General features: G+C 33.5%; 1 protein-coding gene and 1 long non-coding RNA gene across 4 annotated transcripts; both read right to left on the bottom strand.

The window, feature by feature from the left end:
* Positions 1–1,184: 1,184 nt before the first annotated feature.
* On the bottom strand, positions 1,185–17,672 carry LOC120172920. The gene is made up of 3 exons (XR_005521009.1): positions 17,541–17,672; positions 17,225–17,456; positions 1,185–1,273 (listed from the first exon to the last, which is right to left on the bottom strand). It is a non-coding gene; the product is annotated as an uncharacterized LOC120172920 (long non-coding RNA).
* A 5,118-nt stretch (positions 17,673–22,790) lies between these two features.
* Positions 22,791–25,206, bottom strand: LOC120172904 (high mobility group B protein 14-like). 3 transcript variants are annotated; one of them, XM_039180241.1, is made up of 6 exons: positions 25,061–25,206; positions 24,741–24,919; positions 24,057–24,124; positions 23,925–23,969; positions 23,142–23,222; positions 22,791–23,056 (listed from the first exon to the last, which is right to left on the bottom strand). In XM_039180241.1, exons 1-6 carry the CDS (start codon positions 25,147–25,149, stop codon positions 23,006–23,008), a joined length of 513 nt encoding a protein of 170 aa, XP_039036172.1. In that variant the 5' UTR covers positions 25,150–25,206; the 3' UTR covers positions 22,791–23,005. The 3 variants fall into 3 exon arrangements, with proteins under 3 accessions (XP_039036172.1, XP_039036173.1, XP_039036170.1); XM_039180242.1 differs by having other exon boundaries at positions 24,067–24,124; positions 24,728–24,919; XM_039180239.1 differs by having other exon boundaries at positions 24,741–24,946.
* Positions 25,207–25,749: the final 543 nt, after the last annotated feature.

Here is a 25,749-nt window from a genome sequence, read left to right on the forward strand (position 1 = left end):
TTAATATGTAGAAAAACAATTATATTTTTTTGGGATGACGGAATTTTTTAAAACACTCGAACAAACACGTGTGTATTAATATATAACAAAAAATAATATAAATAATATATATACGTGTTTTTCGACGATACCTAATTTGAAATAATTTTTTTTTTAATTTTGATAATATTTTAATCAAAATAATTAATATTTCTTAGTTATTTTAATTAACGAATGATATTAAAGTTCTAATATGTTTTCTGACATACCACTCTATAAATTAATGGGAGAAAGTATTTTACAATAATAAAAGCGATGATAAAGGTAAGTCAACTCTTATCCTAATAAAATATATAAATTTAAAATGTAAAATAAAATATAAATATATTCTCTATCTATCAATTGTTAGTATTAATATAATAATAAATTTAATTTCCGACTTTAATACATTTTATAAATGTAATATTTCTTTTATTTAAAAAATAAATTTATTATTTTTAAAATTTAAAATTTATTATTTTTTGAAAAATATATATATACATGTGTTAATACATTCAAATACAATACATGTGGCGAAGGCTAGAAAGTGGCATATCAAATGTTTTTAAAATTGGACAACTATGGGACCAAATCATTTACCATTCCGTTGCACAAGGGCATGAAAAATAATACGATAATACCTTCCAGGTCTCAGATGAATCTCTTTCAGTTCTAACATTCCTCATTTTCCGACATAATAGGAGACCTGAGCATGAGAAAGAATAAACATATGGACACCTCTAAGAGAAGAAATATGTAAAGAGAAAAGAATCATCTATTCAAGTGATTCTTAAGATGTACCAATTAGTCAATCAATTACAAAGACTGACCTGTAACATTTTCTGGAATTTAGACCAGCCATAACCCATATTACCCTTTAAAGCAGAAGTGCTAACGAACTTCTCAAATTAGCGATACTTATCCTCTGGGACAAATCTAAGTAATATACATATGCATGCTGTTAGACAGTAAGAATGGGAGGCTGACACGTGACTTCTGGTATTTGGTTCACGTGTAGCAAGGGAAATAAAGTTCTGTTGGCCTGATGTTAGACATATTTTGTCATCACAAAGTTATGCCGATAAGGGGAAAATCTTCGACTGATATGAAAAGAAAAGTCCATATAAATGCTGGTTGCTTACCATCTGAGACTGAAGACCTTGGTCTGTTCAAAGAATTTTGTATTAAAGCTTCTAGAAAACCCTGTTCATCATCCTCTTCCTCTTCATCATCTGCCTGGTGGCAAAGGTAGACCCTATAAAAAATCCGCCAGATAGACATGGGGTATAGCTAATGAAGTAACACTAATTTTCACTCTGAAAGAAAATATGAAAGTAACTAAAACTATCATAGGATATTGTCCTGATTTACGAAAACACTAAGCTTCAGTACCATTGCAACGGATAACCCAGGGAAAAGATAAAAATAAATAAATAAAAAGCTCTCTGGTATATTAATTGATTAAGACATGATGATTAGTGACACTAGTTTTTTTTCATTTTGTCTTTTTATTTTTATTTATTTGTTTATTATTATTATTATTATTATTATTTATTATTATTATTATTTTTATTATTAATAATATATTATTATTACAAACAGACCCAGTTACACGGCCCAATTACAAATCGACGCCCATTTACAACCCGAAGCCCAACAGTGACCGGCCCAGATCCAACTGCTTAAAGGAAACCCTAAACCATTTAGGGTTTGTATCTCAACCGCCAACATCAACAGCAATTGGATCTGGCAAGATCCAACGGTCCAGAGATATCCAGCAAGAAGCCCTAGGGTTATGATACCCTAGGGACTACAGCCGCCGCCCTCTGATGCACCACGCGGCCGCCAACACCTCTGCCAGGTGGTTCCAACGCCTACTGCCGACACGCCACCTCACCGCCAAGCCTCTAGAAGAGCCATCTGGCCCCACGTCGCAGCTACAAGGTGAGTCACTACATAGTTCGGTGACTCACCGAAAAACCCTCTTAGGATCGGACGATGGGAGCTCCGACGAGGCCTATAAAGCCATTGAACTTGCAAAATAAAAAGGAGACCAACAGAGCAAGAACTACGAAAACGAGGGAATACCAAACAGAAAACAAGAAAAAAAAAGAGACACAACAATACTGAACAAACCACAAGCAACCAACAGTAGCAAACGAGAAGAAAAACTTACCTATTGGCACGATGGAAAGCAAACGACGTTGGAACCATCGTTTAATCGAAGGTAAAAACCTTCGGTTTATTTTAGATCTAGGGCTATCTAGGGGTTATTAGGAAAAACGAGGCCTAGATTTAGAACAAGGGAGAACCAGGCTTCAATTTAGGTGAAATTTTGTAATTTTCAGCCACCGTTCACGGTAGCCGGCGGTGGTGGTCGGCGCCGGATCGCGGTTGCTGGCCGGAACTCTGGTGGAGTTTTAGAGAGAAGTCAGAGAGAAAAAATTTTCTCTCAGTAGGAGAGAGAAGCTAAAATGGAAAAATGAGAGAAATGGCTCAAGGAGCCGCTTTTTAGGGTATTTATACCCTCATCAAAACGGCGTCGTTTTGATAAGGGATCTGAATGTAATTTCAGAAAGGTTAAACCATATGCGCAGTCCCTCTATATTTTGTAGTTTTACATTTTAGTCACTGAAATTGCATTTCTGAGCATATTAATATTGTCTTCGAATTTTATTTAATTATATTATAGTCATTACCTATATATTTAGGTAATATTAGGATTAGTCCCTTATAATGTTATTAAATTTATTTTAATCCCTTGTTAATTATTAGGGTAAATTACACTTTTAATAACTTATATTTCATAATATTTTGAATAAAAGCTTTTAATTTTAATATGTTATAATTTAATCATTATTTATAAGTTCTATTAATTTTTATATTTTGCATTTTAATCCTATTATTTTAATTTTATTTGTTTTAGACATTGTTTAGTTATATTTTAATTTTATATGTTTATTTTCAATATATTTAATTATTCTTATTTAGTCATATAAATATATATATATAATATTTATTTTTTTATTTTATTCATTTTCTATTAAATAAAAATCCTATTTATAAATTTAATTTTATATAAATTACTTTTAGGAAAAATAATCATATTTTAAATATTTATTTATTTTTTAATATTAAGAAAATGGTTGTCTTAAAGCAACTAGAAGTCTTTTTATATTTCTAAATAACTAAATATTCTACTTTTATAAATTATATATATATATATATATTAATTTATTTATTTTAATTATTTTTATAGAAATATTTTATTAATATTTATTTATTTTTTAATATCAAGAAAGAGACTGTCTTAAAACACCTAGAAGTTCTTTTCAGATATTTCTAAGTAAATAAATATCTTATATATATATATATATAATTAATAGATTTTCTTAAAATTATAGTAATAAATTTGAAATAACATGATTATAAATTAAATATATCTTTGAATTTTGAAATTTCTAATAATAGAGATAATTTATAATTAATGAGCACCAATTTTGGGCGTTTTAGGGGTGCTAATCCTTCCCTAAACGTAATCGACCACGAATCCTTTTTTACTAAAATGTTTGGTTATACGCAGATCAGTTTATCTTTTAAATTTGTTTTCTTAAAAACTGTTTTAAAAGATTATTTTTAGGTATTTGATCTACCTAACCCAAAAAGGTCAATGGCGACTCCCAAAATATTTTTTAAATCAAAATCATTCATTTATTTATTTATTTATTTTTCCACCAAGTAAAAATTCGTGTCCGGGCGAAAACCGGTTACGACAGCTTGGTGATTCCGCTGGGGACTGATCAAGCTTTGAAATTAATTATAAATTGTCTCTATAAATTGGAAATTAATAATTCATATATATTTAATTTATAATTCTTTTCTTTCAAAATTTTTTATTACTTATGGTTTTCATAATATTTTTTATATTCTTCTTTATTAATTGTTTTTATTTTATTTTGAGTTATTAAATTTCATTTTTATTTGTTTGTCAAAGGTTTGAATATTTCTCCTCACATAAAAACACTTGCATTGCATAACATAAGCTTTATAATCAAGCTTGTCCCTTTTAAGTGGGAGTGAAAGTGACGTCTTCGTGAGAATTTATTCTCCGTGTCAGACCTAGCAAGTAGCTTTCCGGGTTCATATGCTCTATGTCTTCGTGAGAATTTATTCTCCGTGTCAGGCATAGAGAAATGTGTCCCCTCGAATTGAACTCGATCCACTTAAGTCTGTAGTGGACTAGGATTGAGGGTTGGCAGCCCAAGGGGGCACTAACAAGGACAATTCGGGTACATTTACTCTTAGAACTGAAACTCTGCATATAGTAAACCCTAGAAACTCTTCTGAATATAAGATAATACCGAAACCCTGTCCGTAGGTGTACACAAAGGAGAAATAAGTTTTAGCTTTTTATAATATTTCCAAACAAAAATGGAACTAGAAATCATGCAGTTAGGTTAATTTTTCCAAACAAATCATGGAATTAGAAAGCATGAGGTTAGTATTTATACCTTGATAGATAGGATCTTTTCTTTCCATTAATTGGTATTAACCAATTCATTTTTTCCTTTCTCATTTTTATTTTTATACATTTTGTTTTGCTCTAACTTGTTTATATTGATTTCTTTTGTTTGCATTGTATGATCATGGCATAACCAAACGGTGTTTACTTGAAAGATTGTTCATCAAATTAGAAAGAATTAATAAATGGACAAAAAGTTTTATGATCAAACAAAATATGACGCGGTCAAGAAAACACATCCTGAAGAAACTCCAATGATAGAAGCGAGAAATACACACAGAGATCCTGTTATATTAATACCAAAAGTATTACACAAAGATCCTGCCAGATTGATACCAAAAGTAGTCTACGGTAAGAGTATCAGTCGGGACACGCAGAGTAGAGGAGGGTTTTATGAAGCTCAAGTATGTTATTTGAAGGATCAAAACAAGAAATTGAGCACAGAAGTGGAAATCATGCATGAAGATTTCCAAAAGATCAGTCAAGCCTTTCAAAAAGATGGCATAGGAAACACTCCAGAAGAGTGGATAACAGGGGTCACCAAAATGAAAAAGAACTGGAACATATATGAAGATCTTGTCCAAGAACTTCTTGGACAGAAAGGTTCTCTTACAAGGGAAAATGAGCAACTCGAGAAGTGACACAGAAGATGAAGGAAAAAGAGAATGTCATCAAAGAAGCCGCAGTCCAGACAAGCAATATGACCCATAAGCTGATAGACTAAAATTGGCTTTAGAGAAGTTAGGAGGGAAAGTTATCCCCTATATGTAAAGTTTTGTTGAAGTTAGGACTGAAAGCTATCCCCTACATGTAAAAGTTTTGTTGGATGCACGAAACTTTTGTGTTCAATGAAATCTATTCTAAGATGATCACTCTTGAGTAACACCTTTTCATACATACATTTGCATTTTGCATTTTCATTTTGCATTTATAGTTTTATGTTTGCTTTTGTAGTGCACAATTTGCATTCTTATTTTTGCATCGTTGTATTTGCATGTGCATCTTTGCATAGTTACATCTATAGTTTCAAACTTACAACATGTATTAAAACATTCATTCATTAAAATAAAGATTTCAACCGAAGTGATCTTGGTTTTTCCTTGTAGCAAGAACGCTTAGCACGACACAAGAAAAATGACTAAAGAAACGGAAGATAGGCTAACCAAATTTGAGATAGAGAAAAAAGATAGGCAGGAAGAATTGAGGAGCAAGTTGGCACAAATTGAAGCTAATATCGCAAATTCTCATATCGATCTACTGAATAATATGAAAGAAATGATTGGGAAGCACCAGACTACTGGAAAGAGTTTTGTTGAAAATCCCACAAATCATTTGGGTGTTACACCTGTTCACATTCCTGAGCACACCTCTGTACACCAGGAAATTTAATCACCAGTTCACTTCGCTGTTAAGAACTCACAATATCAAGCTGGAGCTTGTTTCCCACTGACTGTTCTACTGCTTTGGGTTGAAGCCAAAAGAATTTTCTACTGATAATGAGATCTCTGACCCAAATGAATTAGTTGAGAAGAAAAAACTCATCCAACAAATGAAAAATGTAGAAGATGTGATAAAATCTAGAGAGACGGTTGAGTCATTTTATGGGTTTGACGCCAAAGAGCTAAGTTTGGTCCCCGATCTAGTTCTCCCACCAAATTTCAAAGTTCCATATTTTGAGAAGTATAATGGGACCACATGCCCTTCATATCATATCACCATGTATTATTGTCGTATGACTGGCTATATGGAGAATGAAAAGTTGTTAATCCACTGTTTCCAAGACAGTTTATTTGAGTCTGCATCCAAATGGTATAATCAGCTAAAACATACTCAAATACGATCTTGGAAAGACTTAGCTCAAGCCTTTTTGGGTCAATACAAGCATATGACTGATATGGCCCCTGATCGAACAATGTTGCAAAACATGAATATGAAGTGCAATGAAAGATTTCAATAATATTCACAACAATGGAGTGACGTCACTTCTCAAGTGCATCCACCGTTGACTGAAAAGGAGTTCACTACTTTGTTCATAAGCACATTAAAAATCCCCTTTATTAATCACATGATAGGGGTTGCCCCTAATAATTTCTCTGACATCATCATAAGTGGAGAAATGATCGAGATAGCTATCAAGAATGGTAAGATAAGAGGCTCTGATAATACTGACGTTGAGAAAGAAGTTGAGGTTAATATAGTGAGGTCTTATTCAGTTAAACATGGTGCCAAACCTTATAGAGTGATCAAGAAGAAAAAGAATGTGCAGGATTTTCAATTTCCTCCCTTCCACTATTCGAATGAAAAATTGCATCCAAAAATGCTCTCAGCCAGATTAACTACTCCACAACTTGTTCAACCACAATGGCCTCCAAATGAGAATTGGACCTATAAGGATATTTCTTGGATAAATCAATCTAGAATTCCAAATTGTTCAGTTAAGGTTCCTGGTAACCTTGAGGGAAATTTCCAAGATCCTTTAGAGCAAGCAATTCAAAAATGCAAGATAAAAGAAGGGGTTAAGGTTCAATGCTCAGAAATCGTTGCTTCAACAGAGACTAATATGACCAAATCTTGCGAAGAATATCGGGCGCAAGAAAATGGGAAAATAAATCAAAAGGCTCCCATGGATGTAATTCGAGATTGACCCATAGGTCTAAGAAAGAATAGGAGCAGATATAACCCAGAAGACACCTCAGATACCTATAACTTGTAAAGCAAGGGGCAACTTAATGAGTCTGGTTAATACTACCCCAGTTGTAGCTGAAATGAGCATCCAGAACCCCCTTGATCATAAGAGAGCATTTAGTCATTCAGAACAATCAAAGAAAGTGATAATCTCTCGAGCGAGAAAAACTTTGAATGTGTTTCAAGAATCTATCTCAGATCTGTACCCTCATTTGGTTAAAGGCCAATACATTACACCAAGATTGGTGAAAGTGTCACCAAAGCCTTATGCCATTGCTATGATCAAAATAGTTTATGTAATTTTCACTTGGGAATATCTGGGCATTCAACAGGGAATTGTTGGTCACTGCTAAAAGAAATAGAGATGCTCTTTGACAAGAGAGCCTTGACACAAGAAATGATCAAGAAATGGGGGGCAAATAAAGATGAAAATCCTGGGCTAAGTACACACCCAACCTTCAAAGAATGATGAGGCATAATAGATAAACAAGTGGAAGTGTTATCTATCACTGTAGTACTTTTTATTTTCAACATCTTGTTTGAATTTGTTTTTGTTCCTTTCTCTGTCTTGTTGTGATAAATAAACATGTGTTGCTTTTTGGTTATGAGCAAGGAATTAAATTTTAATCTTGACATTTTTGAGTATCAAGTAGATTAAATATTTTTTTCAAGAATTATAGATCTTTGGCAAGTGGTAAAATTATACATTCCATATCCCATCCAATGCCAATTACTTGACCCTTACAAAAACCAAATCTTGACCATACATTTATCTGAGACTCTGAAGTCATGTCTCTACCTGTTTTTGAGACACCAAATCCATATGTTTACCTTCTTGGGCAGAGTTGATTGATTTATAACATTCCACGATACACGACTTCAAAAGTCACACATTTGTCCTTCCAAATACAAAACCATCATAAACCAAAAGACCTCAAAAGAACCAAACTTTCAAATTATCCGTGAATCTTCCCGCAAGAAGAGACGAGATGAGGCATCATGGACGAACTTATCGAAGAAATTTCGAGTGATTGGGGCATACTCAAAGAAGAAGAAAAAAGATTGATTTAGATAAATATATCATGCATTAATTACATTGTTTTCATGTAAACAAAGATTAATCTTGAATATTCATCCCCCTGGGGATACCTCTTTTTACAAAGGCTTATGTGTATGAGATGGCGAACGACATTGTTTCATTTATCCCTTCGTAAAAGGGAAAAAATATATCCCTTATTGTCCCCATTTAAGCCTGAATGATTTTTCTTCTGATTCAACCCTAACAAAGGATCACCCTTCACATTGGGGGCAATAAGAAGGGTATCTGCTCACAGGAATAGAGATTGTCAATTTGAAGGCAAAACTTCATGAAATGAAGAGAGTTTTGAACTACAATATGGAGCAAATACAAAGTGCTTGAAGATCAATCCATTCAAGAATAACGAAAGAATTTCCAAAATGCAAGAGGAAAAGGAGGTGCTCAAAGTAATTGAAGTCATATACTCATTCATCAAAAAAACAAAACAAAAAAAAGAAAAAAAAGGAAAATGGAAAAAGGAAAAAAATTGAATCAAGATAGGTGACTCATTAAGCCTCAAGTTACAAGGTTGATCAAGTGCAATAAGTTCAAAAATTCATATTCAACAAGAAGCACAAGAAATGCTGGAGATGAATGAATCTTATGGAAAAATCCCCAGCAAAGCAGATCCAAGTTAAGCAAGGCAAGATTGAAGGCATCAGAATGAATTGATCATTGGTTCAATTACCCTTAAACACTTGTTTGGGCCTTTTTATCCCTTTCTTTCATAACCCTGAACCTTGGCCTACGTTACGTACCTGAAAAGTCCATTCTAATCATACATGGATTTTCTATGTGAAAGAGACTATTTCATATTTCATTCCGCCTCTCATGATTGATTTTTATTTGTAAAAATTGGTTTTTTAAAATCTTTAATATATGATATGAAAAATGATAAAAGGGGGTTCAAGATGTAAATTTTTAAATAACATCTTGGAACCAAAGGAGGATTTAAGTCAAAACCTAAAAAGGCGGCTCGAATATTGAATGGTGCAACAACGACATAAGAGACGATCTTAAGCTCTTGATGAAGCATTGCACATCCCAAAGACGTTCCTGAGATTCTGGAACCAATAAGTATCTCTATGAGATGAGCATAACAACCATTCCTTCAAGATAGTGGAAGCTCAAAGAAGACATATATGCTGGATCAACCTGACGACCTTACTTTACCATAATCAACCTAAGCCCTAAATCAGTCAATCATTTTGACACTTGCCATAGGACTATGATTTTTTTTATTTAAAAGTGTAATGGATTTATTTGATATTCATTAAATTCATGCTTATGATTTGATTCTATTGTGAACCTGTGATAGGCAACATTTTACAAAATTCTTTCATTCTTCGATAAAGAAAGAAGTTAAAAACATTTTCAAATAGGACAGTCTCAAATGAGGAAGGTTCTTGAAGCAAGTTGTTGTTTATTCTACCTCTATTGTAGAAAAAACGAGACCAGAATGATGAAGCATTTCACTTTCTTGAAAGCAAGTGGTCCAAGAAGCCAGAAAGTCTGGAGAATTGAACTTGTGACGCTCCCCTGTGACATTATTAGCAATTCATCAAGAAATATTATAACTTATCTCATGCTAAGGACGATAAGAACCATCAGACAAATTATTTTCCCCAGCCATCAATCCATGTTCTCTAAAAGATTAAATCACAGGGCTATAAGTCCCATTAGGTGTATTATGGGAATGAACAAGTCCACCATCTGCACTCTGGTTACACCGTGATCTTGATATATCATTGGCTTCTTTCATGTCGATCATTTTTCTTGTTAGGATTATATCCATAATGTCTTTCAGAAGATTACTGAACTTGAATTTGAGAACTTATAGGCACAGAATAAGACATTGGAACAGATTCTACACTTATAGACCTTTCATATTGGGTAACATTGGTTCATCTTGCTATCAACCAAACCTTTCCATAGTTCGGGAAGAGTGTGATATATCTTGAAGTAGCAGAAGAGGCAGTCATTGCAAGAAAATGCACCAACAAAAACCTTCTAGTTTATCCCGATGATGTTTATTTCTTCCGGTAAGGTTGTTACACTGGATGCCACCCACAACAGGGTCAAATTCGCCAAATCTACTCATTGCCCCAACCGATCATTATTCAATTCTTGCACATCTGTTTTCAAAGGTATGCCAAGACAGTAAAAGGCAACTTCTGCATCACTGATCCCAGAAAAAAGAGACAGGATATTGATACCACCAGGGGAACATGTCTCTAGCATATCCTTGTGTAAGGTTTTTAGGGAAACCTAGAAGCATTTCCACCTCATCAGGTTTAAATGGAACAACTTTATTCCTTCAACCCATACCAGATTCCATTTTCGGCACTCATCAAGAACATATTTCTGTACACTCGAAGGTGGTTCATCGTCATAAGCTTCAAGAGCCTTACAGATCCTTTCTGTCAATTTGGCACTTCTGTACATGTTTGTAAACAGTTTAACTTTGTTCTTGGATCCCAGGAAGGCCACCATATTTTTTTGTCAATGAAAAAGCATCATGTATGGTGCGTGGAGGAAGGGAATAAGAGGAAATATGTTCTCAATTGGCAGATTATGAATGTAGCCCCTTTTCCATGCAGCAACACAAAAACATTTTGAATCTACAAACTCTGGCTCTACATCGTATAAGTACCGTGACATTTCGGTCCAAACACCAACTGGAGCAAGTATCATGTTCTCGTAGTAGAAATAAAGAGGCCCAATAGTATCTTCTGGAAGTGTTCTTTGAGTTATCTGATATGGTTTGGTAGGAACCCCAACACCAATCATTGGATTTGAAAGATGAATTGCATGATCGTCTTCATTAAGAAGCTTCTTTTCAATCTTCCTCTGCTTTTTTCTTTTCCAAAAATCATAGCCTGAGTTTTGCCTTTTTTTATAATTGGGATCATTGCATAATGGCTTCTTATCTTCTATCGGAAAAAGTGCATCAGCAGCCTTAGTCATTTGAGCAACACATATAAAATCTGTCAACTCTGCAATTGAGGAATCCATACCACATTTATCCATGGCTATTGAAGCCTCAGCCTCTGAGTATCCCATTTTCATCAAGTATAACATTTTATTCTCCTTATTAGAATCAGAATTCAGGATTTTCTCGGTATCAGAAGAACTATCAATATCTGTGAAATCATCCTAAAAGATCGCTTCATAATCAGATTAGTAGTTATCAGAATCAAGATGTTGCATGGGTGCAGACTTTTCAAGAGCATGTACTACTGTATATGTAGTCTTGCTATTACGATTTATACCACTCTGTCCGACTAGATCCCTCCAGATCCAAAAAATGAGTACCTCATCCAGAAGAAGCACATATATCAGACATTTTCGTCCAAATAATTGATTACTTCTTATGTTTGTGACAACATGAAGAGAATTCTTCAAATTACTTGATAACATTGATGTTTAGTGACACCAGAATGAGAGTATTCAAGATAAATAGATTTGGGGCATGGATAAAGCCACAAGTACCCACAACAGTGCATTGTCAAAAGTTGACCTCGTGAGGATCATGATATTCAAGTCAAACAGATGTTGAGAGTAAACCAGAAATAAAATATTGGGGCATCTCGAAAGCCCATTTCAAACAGAAAAGATCCATATGGGGCATTTTGAAAGATCACAACAGTATGGATATTTGGGCATTCTAGGAGGCTCATTTCAGTAAGAAGTAATGTTGATCACACTTTTAACATCTGTATCAGCAAATGTTGGGCCATTTTAAAAGTTACTTCAGACAGATCTATGAGGTGCATTTTGAAGGCTCAGATTAACCAGAAGCAAATGATGGAGCATGCTGAAAGCCCATTTCAATCATAATCAGGAATGTGGATATATTTTGGACGTTGTATTAGCCAATGCTGGGACATGCTGAAAACCCCTTTCAAATAAGAATCAAAATGTTGATGTATTTTTTAACGTCTGTATCAGCAAATGTTGGCCATGTTGAAAGCTCATATGTTATGAAAAGATCATTGACTTGAGCAAATATTTCCAATGAGATAGAAAGGTATGAAAAATGAAAATGGAGAAGCAGTGGAAGTCGAGCTGACTATATAATTGCTTCGTTCATCAGGCAGTTGCTTTAGGGTCCTGTTGGTGAACAAATATTTACTCATCAAGAATGGTTTCAAATACTTAATTTTCTTAATCATGCGTCACATGACAGTGTGTTCTTTGTTAAGCTACATCATGGTTGCATGGAAAAAGATGGTCCCCATGCAAACCATTCGATCCAGGGTTTAATTCCTCGAGATCTCGGCTTCGAGTTTGGCATTTCGTATGTCGATGATGATTGAAAATATTTCTTTAAGGTTCCTAGCAGTTAGTTTCAATCATACTGTTAGGGCTATGAAGCTGTTTTTCATATCAATTTTTGTTTACTTGATGACATTAAATAAAGAGGCTCAACTTACGTATATTACCCTTATTCCCGGTGTTACTGGGGGTTATCATTTCCAGTCAGGGTGAACTAAGTTTTCATCTATTTGGTTTATCATGTGCATTTCATCTACAGCAACAAGAATTCCAGGAACCTCCTTTTATACATGGATCTTATAGCTGATGTGTTTCTACTTTCTAAAATGTTCATTACAGAAGAAAACATGATTGATATCACATTTTCCTTGCTCAAGATGATATCAAGATCAGTTAGTATCTCTTATTTAATTCAGCATTAACATACTTTGTGAATTTGACTAACTTTTTTGTCATGAAACACACCAGCATCCCATTTGTATTTCCATTGAGTTTTGGTCTCAAGTGGCCTTGTGACATCATAAAAAAAGTTCTGAATGCTATGAAAGAGCTTCCTTGACCAGAAATCTAGGAAGAAGTCACATGAAAGGAAAAATGTGTTGTCAAATGTTTTACGAACATCTGAGCAGAAACCACATGAGATGATGAATATGTTATCAAATGTTTTACGAACCAATTATTCTGATGCTGAACTAATGTTGAGATTATATGGTATTTCTATTTATTGATCCAAGATGAAGTCTTCTTCAACCCAAGGTTTGAAGTGCAATATGATGAAGATTTCTTTCCACAGAAGGGAAGTAGAAATTCTAACAACAAGAAACTAGTGGAGCCAACTAAGGTTGAACAATAGGTTGTTGTTAAACATCTCGACATAATATGGTCCAAGTTGCCTTGTTCGAGATCTAATTAGATGTGGAGACATGAAAGGAATTAGGATAAGTCCTCCTTATGATGTGTTTCAAGAGTCAAATCAGAACAGAAGCTGATCTCTTAATCAATTTGCTGAGTCAGGCATATCTACATCTACATTCTTCAAAGATGATAGATTCTCTCTTCAAAGATAGTAGATTCTCTTTTCAAAGATGAAAGCTTTATTGGATTTCTACACAAGTACAAGCAAAGAAAGCCAGTGTTATCCATGATAAAATGGGGGCAACAAGACCATAATTCTGACAGCAGCAAGAATTTCGTGAATGAAACATTTCTTCTGAGACTTTAACGTAAATGAAGCACAGAGAATGTAGAGTCTCTTAAAAAAAGAGAATGCCAGCTTGAAATGATATTTTGATAAAGTGAAGGAAGACCGAGTTCACCACTTTGAAGTTAAATAAAGATTGCATCAACATTCATACATTCATAAAAACATCAATTGCACAATAGACAATGTATTACATTGATACATTTGATTGCAATCAAACATAAGGTTTTGCAGATATTCGTATGAAAAAAAGATACCATAAAAGAAGAAGGTAGAATTCAAAACCTCAAATACAGGAATCACACAAACATATAAAAGAATAGATGGACGTAATCCACAGAAGAAACATTTTTTGAAATGGGGCATGTTACCCAATCAACAAGTTATTTCAATGAGAAAACGATTTCCAAAGTTTCTCATTTAATCTTTTCTAAAAATGAAATTGTTGAATAGTAAGAAAATGATTTCCATAGTTTCTTACTTAGTAAACTATTTCCCACATCTGTAAGCCCTTCAGTGCAAGATGTTTTCAAAACCTTCGGGTCATTCATAAGACCTCTGGGCAAAATGTTTTCAATATTTCCAGAAGAGTTCATAAATAGAAGAACTCATCTGAAGAAGGAAGAAGAAGTTCATAATGAGAAGAACTTGTTCAACCTTTTGCTTTAATTCATCACTCGATGGATTAGCATTGCCAGTTAGAGTTCATAATGAGAAGAACGTATCTGAAGAAGGAATAAGAAGTTCATAATGAGAAGAACTTGTTCAACCTTTTGCTTTAATTCATCACTCGATGGATTAACATTGCCAGTTAGAGTTCATAATGAGAAGAACTCATCTGAAGAAGGAAGAAGAAGTCCATAATGAGAAGAACTTGTTCAACCTTTTGCTTTAATTCATCATCCGATGGATCAGCATTGCCAGGTAGAGTTCATAATGAGAAGAACTCATCTGAAGAAGGAAGAGGAAGTTCATAATGAGAAGAATTTGTTCAACCTTTTGCTCGAATTCATCACTCGATGGATTAGCTTTTCCAGAGAAATTTCGTAATGAGAAGAACTTATCTGAAGAGGAAGAAAAAGTTCATAATGAGAAGAGCTTGTTCAACCTTTTGCACGACTCTATCACAGAAGGAGATAGATCAGCATCAATATTTCCAGAAGTGTTCATAATAAAAAGAACTCATCTGAAGAAGGAGAAGAAGTTCATAATGAGAAGAACTTGTTCAAACTTAATTTGATTCATCATATATTGAAGTTGAATCAACAATAGCTCTTTTGAAGATCTTATCACAGAAGAAGATAAATTGTCATTCCCAGTAGAAAAATGGAAGAGTTCATAATGAGAATAACTAATCCCAAAGAAGAATTTGTTCAACATTGCCATCATAATCAAGTGAAGTCAAATGAAAAAAACTTATTGTCTTTTCGTCTTTGCCCTATTCTCATTAACATAAGAATGAGCAAAGAGGAGCAGCTGAAGACGCTAGTTTTTTTCAATTTGTTTTTTTTATTTTTAGTTTATTTGTTTATTATTATTATTATATTATTATTTTTTATTATTAATATTATTATTATTATTACAAACAGGCCCAGTTACACGACCCAATTATAAATTGATGGCCCATTTATAACCCGAAGCCCAACAGTGACCGGCCCAAATCCAGCATCCTAAAGGAAACCTTAAACTATTTAGGGTTTATGTCTCAGCCATCAATATCAACAATCGTTGGATCTGGCCCCCAACGCCTCTTCCAGGTGGTCCAACGCCTACTGCCGACACGCCACCTCACCGTCGAAGCCTCTAGAAGAGCCATCTGCCCCCCACGTCGCAGCTACAAGGTGAGTCACCACATAGTTCGGTGACTCACCGAAAAAACCCTCTTAGGACCAGACCGATGGGAGCTCCGACGAGGCCTATAAAGCTACTAAACCTGCAAAATAAAAAGGAGACCAACAGAGCAAGAACTACGAAAATGAGGGAATACTAAACAGAAAACAAGAAAAAAAAGACACAACAATACCGAACGAACCAAAAGCAACCAACAGTAGCAAACGAGAGGAAAAACTTACCTGTTGGCACGGTGGAAAGAAAACGATGCTGGAACCATCGTTTAATCGAAGGTAAAATCCTTCGGTTTATTTTGGATCTAGGGCTATCTAGGGGTTATTAGAAAAAACGAGGCCTGGATTTAGAACAAGGGAGAACCGGGCTTCGATTTGGGAGAAATTTTGTACGGTGGCCGGCGGTGGTGGTCGGCGCCGGATCGCGGTTGCCGGACGGAACTCCGGTGGAGTTTTAGAGAGAAGTCATAGAGAAAAAATTTTCTCTTAGTAGGAGAGAGAAGCTAAAATGGAAAAATGAGAGAAACGGATCAAGGGAGTCGGTTTTTAGGGTATTTATACCCTCATCAAAACAATTGATAAGGGATCTGAATGTAATTTCAGAAAGGTTAAACCATATACGCAATCCCTCTGTATTTTGTAGTTTTACGTTTTAGTCACTGAAATTACATTTCTAAGCATATTAATATTATCTTCGAATTTATTTAATTATATTATAGTCATTACCTATATATATTTATATATTTAGGGTAAATATTAGGATTAGTCCCTTATAATTTTATTAAATTTATTTTAATCTTGTGTTAATTATTAGGGTAAATTACACTTTTAATCACTTATATTTCATAATATTTTGAATAAAAGATTTTAATTTTAATATGTTATAATTTAATCACTATTTATAAGTTCTATTAATTTTTATATTTTGCATTTTAATCCTATTATTTTAATTTTATTTGTTTAGACATTGTTTAGTTATTTTAATTTTATATGTTTATTTCAATATATTTAATTATCATTATTCTTATTTAGTCATAAATATATTATATATATATTTATTATTATTTTATTCATTTTCTATTAAAAAAAATCATATTTATAAATTTAATTTTATATAAATTACTTTTAGGAAAAATAATCATATTTTAAATATTTATTTATTTTTTAATATTAAGAAAATGGTTGTCTTAAAGCAACTAGAAGTCTTTTTATGATATTTCTAAATAACTAAATATTCTACTTTTATAAATTATATATATATTAATTTAATTTATTTTAAATATTTTTAGAGAAATGTTTTATTAATATTTATTTATTTTTTAATATCAAGAAAGGGGTTGTCTTAAAGTACCTAGAAGTCTTAAAATTATAGTAATAAATTTGAAATAACTATATTATAAATTAAATATATCTTTGAATTTTGAAATTTCTAATAATAGAGACAATTTTATAATTAATGAGTATCAATTTTTGGCGTTATAGGGGTGTTAATCATTCCCTAAACGTAATCGACCACGAATCCCTTTTTTACTAAATATGAGACATGATCATATTTCACGCAAAGAGATGTAAATAAGTTGGTTAAGGAGAAGACATACCAGAATGACAAAAGCAGAAGAAATGTAGCAAATAATAGAATTCTGGGGAAGGCTGCAACACACATATTTGCGCTGGTTAATGCTTGAACTAATCTGCTGCAGTGAAATAAATAAGTAGGATCTTATTACAAACATTTACACATAACCCTGGCTACGAAACCACAAGAGTATGACCAGCATAACCATTCTCGGCATGCAGCAACAGGACTCAAGATAAAATAAATGAAGTAACCTGCAGGTAGGTGATAATTTGGCAGTTCAGTTTGAATTCTAGATGTGATTCAAAACAACCTAAGCATTGAATACAAATGCATACCAGTAATAGTAAATCCAATCAGTATATGGAACACCTGTCATAAGTCATAACATCCATTTGGGTCAAGAACAAGAATATACACTTAGAAATAGAAATCAACATAGAAACTTACATGTACCATGATTAGAAAATAAAACATGTTCAACCATCGTTTACTTTACATAGCACACAAATGCATGGACCTTGATAACATCGATTGGCTTCAACCCCAAGTCCACCTTCTGCCTCAACTGGACTATGGATAAGTTTGATTATTTCTGTTCTTCGTTTCATGGATTCCAGAATGATTTAACTACATTTTTACTCAATTAGGGTTCCTAGTTTCCTAACTTGGTTACTATACGACTTGTTGAAAATTTTTGGTAAATATTTAATGTTTCGTTGCACTTTCCTTATCGGATACAAAAAATACAAGAACAAAGAAAGCATAGGAGTGCAACCGTGACTTTTCTGACAGGGATTAAGGCATACACAAGAATTCTTCCGATGATTGCAAGAAGTGCAGAAATTACAACAGCAAGCAGTACACTTGTTAAAACATTGAATTCCTGGGAATGTTGGTTAAAATATTTTCTACTTCAAGGCGTACTATCAACTCCGAGGCCCAAAAGTTTTTAGCTAACGCGTGCAGCAGCTGCAACTAAATTTGAACCTACCAGTTTCTCCAAGTGCAAGCAGTGTCAGAAGGATCACAGACATTCCTTTGTTCAGACAACCCACCAAGCCCTGCCTTAAAGGGTCAGGTGACACGCATAGATCAGATCAAGGTGTTAGTCCCCACTTGACCAGCTGGTCAGCTGACATTGTGTTAAACTAGCTAGCCTATGAATTAATTTACATTCAAATGGAGATCCTTTAACTAAAAAGTCGAAGAAAAACAACATAACACTTGCCTTTTGGAGAGTCCATCCAAGCTGTGTATTCCTTGAGTGAATACGTGCTAGCTGACCACAGAGTAAATGGTCGTTACAAACAACAAAACAGAAAGAAAGGATATGAACTAACCTCCCATAACAATGAGTAACATTATACTAAAGATAGTCTGATGTACGATATTATCCCAGGTGATACTGTCTACAAAAAATGACATACATCTACCAGCAGATATGCATATCTAGATCCAACACAGATTCCCAGACACCCATCATGATGTCTAAGGATTTCAAATTCACCGCTCTGATACACGTAAAACCAATTTTGTGATCCAATACTAAGTACATAACGATAAGTTTTTCGCAACAAAAAAGACATAAATATATATAACAAGTTACATGGATATAATGCAATGCAAAAATTGCAGAACTTGAACACGTCATTGTTAAAATAGAATGGTAAGCAAACTTCAAGGAAGTCAAAAGCTACGGTAGCTCGAACCAGAAGTGTACTGAAACAAACATAGTTTTAATATTATAAGTTTGAACTCATTAATAGGTTTTAATATTAAAAGAAAATATTATCTTTATATAAATTTGAATAGTTTTTGTACTGTAAAGTATATATACGTTATTAACGTCTAAAATATATTCTGAATATATACAATCTTATCATCCATTAAGTTTATCCAAAAAAATCATATAACTATGACAAAGATTTTATTAGATATTGACAATTAAAGTTAAATTTATAAATTTAAAAAGTCAAAAGTAAATAAATTCTTATGACTGTGTACTTCTTGTGCTTGATTTGCCATGCGATGTGTGTGAAATTTATCTTAATATTAATATTGGCATCCGATCTTGGACTGCTAACGAATAAAAGTTGGAATTTGTTTATTACTCATATAATAAATTTTTAATATACGTATGGACTGAAGGTTACATACTTTTAATTTTAAATTTCAAGTCCTAACCTTAAAATTTTAACTTTTGAATGTTACTCTAAATTCTAAACTTTAGTTACATAGTGTATCAAATATTTGTTTACTTATATATAGATTATTATTTGAAGCATAAATTGTTTATTTTACACAACATATTAAATTATAAAATCTAAAACTCTAATAAGAGACGTCGGAACTAAGATACCAACTCAAGGAGGACAAGATATAATTAATCATAAAAAATTAATAGTAAAATAGAATTAACTATAGAAAATGGGGAACAAAATCAAAATAAATCAAAAATTAGGAACTCTAATTTAATATATTATATCCATATATTCTTTAATAATATGTAAATGGGAGGAGAATCACCCCAAAACCAAGTATAATTTACTCCCTTACTCTAACCAATAAAGCTAAACCCTTTCCTTTTAAACTTTTTTTTTGGGATAATTATTCCTTTTAAACTTTGAATTCTAAACATAAACTATAAAGTCTAAACCTCAAATGGTGAATAAAAATTCCTAAAAACATATTTATATAAATTAAATTCGCACGACATGTATATCAGATACTTTTATTTTTATATATAATATTAATTAGGGTAAATTATGCATTTAGTACTTAAATTATCAGCTTTGTATTGTTTTAATATCTAAAGTTTTATTTTTTTAAAACTATACCTAATGTTTCATTTTTGTTTCATTTTAATATCCCACCGTTAAAAACATAACGGACGAGCTTGGAGGCTTTTGTGTCTACAGTCATGGGTCGCATCTGTCAACTGATAAAGGCCAAACTTTTTGGCTTGCACTTTTTGATCCCATGAGCGCAATTTCGGACTCCGTTTCTTCGGAAAACGCTTCAATCTCTCCAAATCGACGATGTGCTCTTCAGTTTCTTCATCCTTCTATCTCTGTCGTTAATCGTCCGATGGACCTAAAACTGGACTACGTTGGTCGATTCGTCATTCTCCCCTTGGTCCGTCGTTCAGATTGGCCGTCCCTTTACCGGAGCTATTTGTCATCGGCCTGTCCGTTAAATTTTTAATAACGAGATACTAAAATGAAACAAAAAATAAACATTAAGCATAATTTTGAAAAAAATAAAATAAAAAATAAGATAATAAAACGGATCAAAACTAATAGTTTAAATACTAAAAGCATAGTTTACCCTATCAATTAATATTTTAGTTGTGGAATTGTTTTACTCTACACGATTAAAGATCGTCAGTTTTCTTATCTATATAGTCATATTATATGTAGACAATATAGGTTTTAAATTACGCAAGCGGAAGTAAGAAATCATCAGATACATCACACGTCTCATTTATTTGTTTTTGAATATCAATTAAAAAGGTGTGATAATTTATTCGTAAAATTAAAACACTCAATCGTTTACATACCAAATAATCATCAAATGGTTAAAAACACATGATAATTTCTCAATTGAATATAAGTTGATATTCAGAACCATCAAGAGATATTAGAGGCAAAATAATGAAAAACACAAATTCTAGTTAATACTAAAATGAATGCATACAAAGTCCAACTCAGTTCCCAATGCATACCAAATAGATGTCATTGCCAGGGCGTTTGCTGTTAGCTAAGCCAACTCCTGCAAAGGGGACTTAATGATCAAAAAGGAACTCCACGAAAGCAGGTAATCAACGCGGGTTTTTAATATATTCTTAACTAATTTCAATTTGATCATTGGAATTTCTTAATTCTACAAATAGAATTAAGAAAATCTTCATATATATAATTTATTTAATTTGAAACCATATATTAATTCAAGAGATAATATAATTTAAATAATGGAAATCACATGAACAAGAATTCCAGTTCATACTAAATCCAACATTGCCTGTAAATCAGTAGTGGCGTTAATGATCAACTCGTTGATTTCATGTATCATTTTTCTGTGCAAGTACTAAACTTTGTCGAGGGTTTATTTAGTTTATCATTTGTTGTGTAATGTTGACTAATTGCTTTCTTGTATCATGTTGCTGTTATAGATCACACTTTCGTGCTTTTAGACCCAAAACTACTGCTCAAAAATATAAGGCCAAATATAAACATTTTAAACTGAGAATTGTAGAGCCTATTCAACGAGGAATGGCTTTCCAAAAATAGGCGTATGCCGAGCACATGATATTCTTTAGTAAAAGGCGGCTTTAAGCTCAGTGCGCAGCTCCGTAAATCAAATCATCGAGTTTGCGCTTATTTATAGGTTCTTTTGTGGACCACATGCTTCTATCTTAAAGATGTGGGATTCTTGTCTTTCCTGCTTCTGTGACTCTTCTACAGCAAGCTCCCATCTTCTGCTAAATATACTCTCTATTTTCCATCCTTTCATCGTGCCCTTTAAAGCCTATTCCGTCAATTTATCCTCCACTAATTGAAGCATTTCTTCCTAAAATAATTAGTGTAAATGAAAATAAGAGTTGAACCAGCTGATGAGTGGTAGAGCTACTTCTTCATCATTGCTTGTTCAAATGGATCTTGCTGAGTTCATCGATTCGTTTCAAGGAAATTAATACAAAGTTTTGCCTCATGTTTCTTTTGGTTATGAAAGGAAGAAATGAAGTGCTGCTTGTCAGTTGTTGATCGTTTCTTAATAATCTTAGATTCGACAAACTGGTCATTGGTTGAAGTCTTTTGATCCATTTCTATTACTGATGTTATTGATTGTGAGAAAATTAGGGTTCTGTCAAGTAAACATTTAAGATATTTGAGTTCAACCTTGAGCGTTACTTCTTTTTAATTCAATCTTCCCGATTTCATTCACCGGCTACTCAACACGACCTTTGCATCATTGCCAGGAATCTCGGAGCAAACTTTTACAGGCAATGGTTTTTCCAAGGCTTTTGTGATAACTGGTCCGCTACTTTGATGCATTGTTGGACCCAAAAAGCAGGGGTTGCTGCATTAGGCTTGAGCTATGCTTGCCGGAAAGCAGTTTTCGCCATGATGAGCATGCCGGAAACAACGAGATTTCCTAGTTAAAGGGTTTCGGGTACTGGAAGGCGCTAAGGTATCAGAACATCATGGAACTTTTTATCTATTCATTGGTTTCAATTTTTACCAAGCTGAAGGTTTTGGTAATATCGAAAATTTGGGGTCACTTTGTCGATACTTCCTGGACAAGGCTCAGATTGCATTAGCCCCTGGATTTGCATTCGGGGACGATAGCTGCATTTCCATATCATATGCAGCATTACTCACCACCTTACAATCTGCCTTTGAGAGAATTACGAAAGCACTCATTTCCCTCGGGCCTGCTGTTCATGTTCACCACAGGGACTATATCATCCAGCAATCCCTTTATTTTGGGATTTGGAATTTGAATGAAATTCCGGGTTGTCAAGCTTCCTACATTTTGAATAAAATCCAAGACAAATAGGAACGGAGATGCAAAAGATAGCCATCAAATTCATGAATATTCACTTGAATTATAATTGTCAGATGACGTTTTTCAAGTCTGCAAGGTAATAATGTAAGGGCAATATCCAAGCAGAAATTTACACACAAAAAATGATACAGGGATGATGAACATACCCCCCCCCCCCACATCAATATGTGCAATTCGTAAGTCATAAGCCACTACATCTATGCATTTCCTGTTACAACACTAAGGTTTCGATTTATTCCTCATAATCCGAATCATCTTCAGTTTCTTCATCTTCGCCACTTTCCTGCAACGACGAAAACTTTCAGCGAGATAAATTAATTGCTTATTTTGGAAATAAAATTTCAGTAGAAAACTTAAAGCAAGTTTACCTTTCTTTTATTATATTCTGCCATGGCTCTATCAAATTCTGCTCGTTTCTCAGTCGCAATATCGTAATATTTAACTTTCTCCTATTGAATAGAAATTGAAATTAGTATGTTAGACAACTCTAATAGTTGCTTCTCGATTATTGAAGTCCTTAATTTTCTATTGTTATGTACATTTTACTATCTTCAGGTTGCGGAATATGAATCAACCTAAGACATTTGGCATCCTTGGCATGTACAGTTACCGAGTGTCAAGTTATTTCTATGCATGCTACTAAATTCTGCATCCCTAGTTAGAACAAGAAAATCATTTACTAGTGCAATAAGCTAATAACGAAAATCGAAACAATTCTAGCACCCTGCAATGACATACTAATCTTAGAAGTATTATGCAGTTGGACATCGAAACTATTTTCTTCATACTTGAACAAATCCATGAGCAGATAACAAATGTGCACCTCGTCTTTAAAGAGAACTTAAGTATGCTTCGAAAAACCAATATCACCAATGACCATGGCCAAGGATTTGGGCTAACACGAAGCTAAACATCGTTACTAAAATTGCTTGGCTCTCAGAATCGAAACAAACATGTTTCCACTATTAAATAGTACAAGCATATCACCAAGTTAAATTATCATAACAGATAGCCAGATTATAATTTACACGCTGATCATGGACAACTCATATTGCAACCGAACAAAATAGCATATGTCAATTACTCAATGATATGAATTCATAAGGTCCATGGCAAAAAATAGACCCCAATCAAGATTAGTCAGCACAAACCTCATATGTCATCGTCTTCCACTTCTCACCACATGCCTTCCCAATCTGAAACAACATATTGCAGTATTCATTAACATATATGTTACAGACAGAGAGGTCATTTTTCTAAATTAAGATTTGTGTTCTCAAAACCATAACATACATCACGCATTGACTTGGTATCCGGGTTCTGCTCTTGAAATTCCTTGCGAAAATCCTCCCTTGAGTATATGAGAAAGAAAACTAGGTTAGATCAATGTCTATCACAAGAGGACATTCATGCATACATACATAATGTTGAAGGATTTTTACAGGCCCCCATCACGTTCGGTATTACCCCTGTAGCATTTTTTTCCTCCCGTCTCTGTCCCTGGGGGTCCGTGAAGAGGGAGCACCTTGGATGACTGAATAGGTGAGTCAACCAAGGAAACATGAAGAGTTTGTACTTGGTGGGATTTGAACTCATGTCCATGCTCTCAGACATTAGTTTCAAGTCCCACCAAGCGCAAACTCTTCAAGTTTCCTTGATAAGCTCACCTGTTCGAAATCTGAGACGCTCCCGCTGAACAGCCCCCTTGGGGATAGAGCTGAGAAGCAAACCCTCTGGGATAATACCGGAATTGTTCAGCAAAAATCCATCTATAAAGTGTATATATATATTGCATAAACATTTGAACCAAAGTACCATAAATTATAAAATCTAACTCAAGAACCTGATTCCCGGTTCCAAGGCAAGGAAAGATACAAGAAGCATGAGCAATTGCGGCTAAGAGAAATGATATTATAAGCAAAAACTAAAGCAAATCCATGAACGAAGATTACACAAGCAAAACTCACAATAATAAAAGAAAGCAGTCGGTGGTTTCTTGGGCATTTTAGCATCGACTTTTGTTTTCTTCTTCTGCTGCTGCTTCGATTTGAGCCTTGACTTGGGTCTCGTTTCTTTCTCGCCAACAGCACTCCCTTGAGCTATCTTCTTCATTTTATCACTTGATTTCATCCTCAATACCATTTGGCTACCAATTTTTATTAAGCAAAAGTGTCTATTGTTAACCCCAAAAACTCCTTACAAGCAAAAATAAACAAATAAAGCTATAATTCTTTAGTAAATTACAAAAGAAAATAGTACAAAGAGAAGGGATGACAGAGAGAAATACTGATTGGAGGCTGTTGATGGGCTCTTAGCTGAAGCAACGGAGGTCGAAGATGAAAGATCATTTTTCGACTTCGAAGCTTTCTTCGCCATTTTTTGCTTCTATTTCTCAGGCGAAAAAGAGATGGGAACCCAGAGCTTTCTCTTTCCTTTTTGTCCGCCGGGAAAAATCCTTAGGTGATTGCTTAATTAGAATCTAATTTATATGTTTGATTGGAAGTAAATTGAATTAAAATCTAATTTTATATTATGTTTAGTTCGTAGACATGTTAGATGAATTTGATTTCGATAATATAAGATGACATGATTGTCTTTCTATTTTTTTACTTAATTTTAGTTTGTTTTATAAATTATATGTAATAATATATTATAAAAAATTTTAAAAAAATTAAATTTTAATTTTATTGATTGATTATTCATTTTAATAAATTATAAAAATCATGCTAATAAACATCATAGGTTAAAATCATCACAATTAGAGATGGCCATAAGTCGAGTTGAGTCGGGTTTTTGATTCACCCGACCCGACCCGAGAACAAGGGAACCTCCATCCGAGACCCGACCTGATCAAAATAAAGTTTCACCCAATCCAAATATATAAATTAGAAACCCGACCCGAAATAATAAAAAATTATTTTTATTTAATAAAAACAGTGACTTAATTAGAAAAAATATATAGGGGTATTATTGTAA

The sequence above is a fragment of the Hibiscus syriacus genome, unplaced genomic scaffold, assembly GCF_006381635.1.
Source record: "Hibiscus syriacus cultivar Baekdansim isolate YM2019G1 unplaced genomic scaffold, ASM638163v2 tig00111917_pilon, whole genome shotgun sequence".
Lineage (NCBI taxonomy): Eukaryota > Viridiplantae > Streptophyta > Magnoliopsida > Malvales > Malvaceae > Hibiscus > Hibiscus syriacus.

What these genes read in the sequence shown, in the direction of transcription:
- LOC120172904 (XM_039180239.1), bottom strand. Translation starts at nt 25,149, where the DNA reads ATGGCGAAGAAAGCTTCGAAGTCGAAAAATGATCTTTCATCTTCGACC. An exon ending in GACTGCTTTCTTTTATTATT is followed by an intron (nt 24,125 to 24,740) that starts GTGAGTTTTGCT and finishes CATATACTCAAG; the next exon opens with GGAGGATTTTCGCAAGGAAT. An exon ending in CAGAATATAATAAAAGAAAG is followed by an intron (nt 23,057 to 23,141) that starts GTAAACTTGCTT and finishes TCGTCGTTGCAG; the next exon opens with GAAAGTGGCGAAGATGAAGA.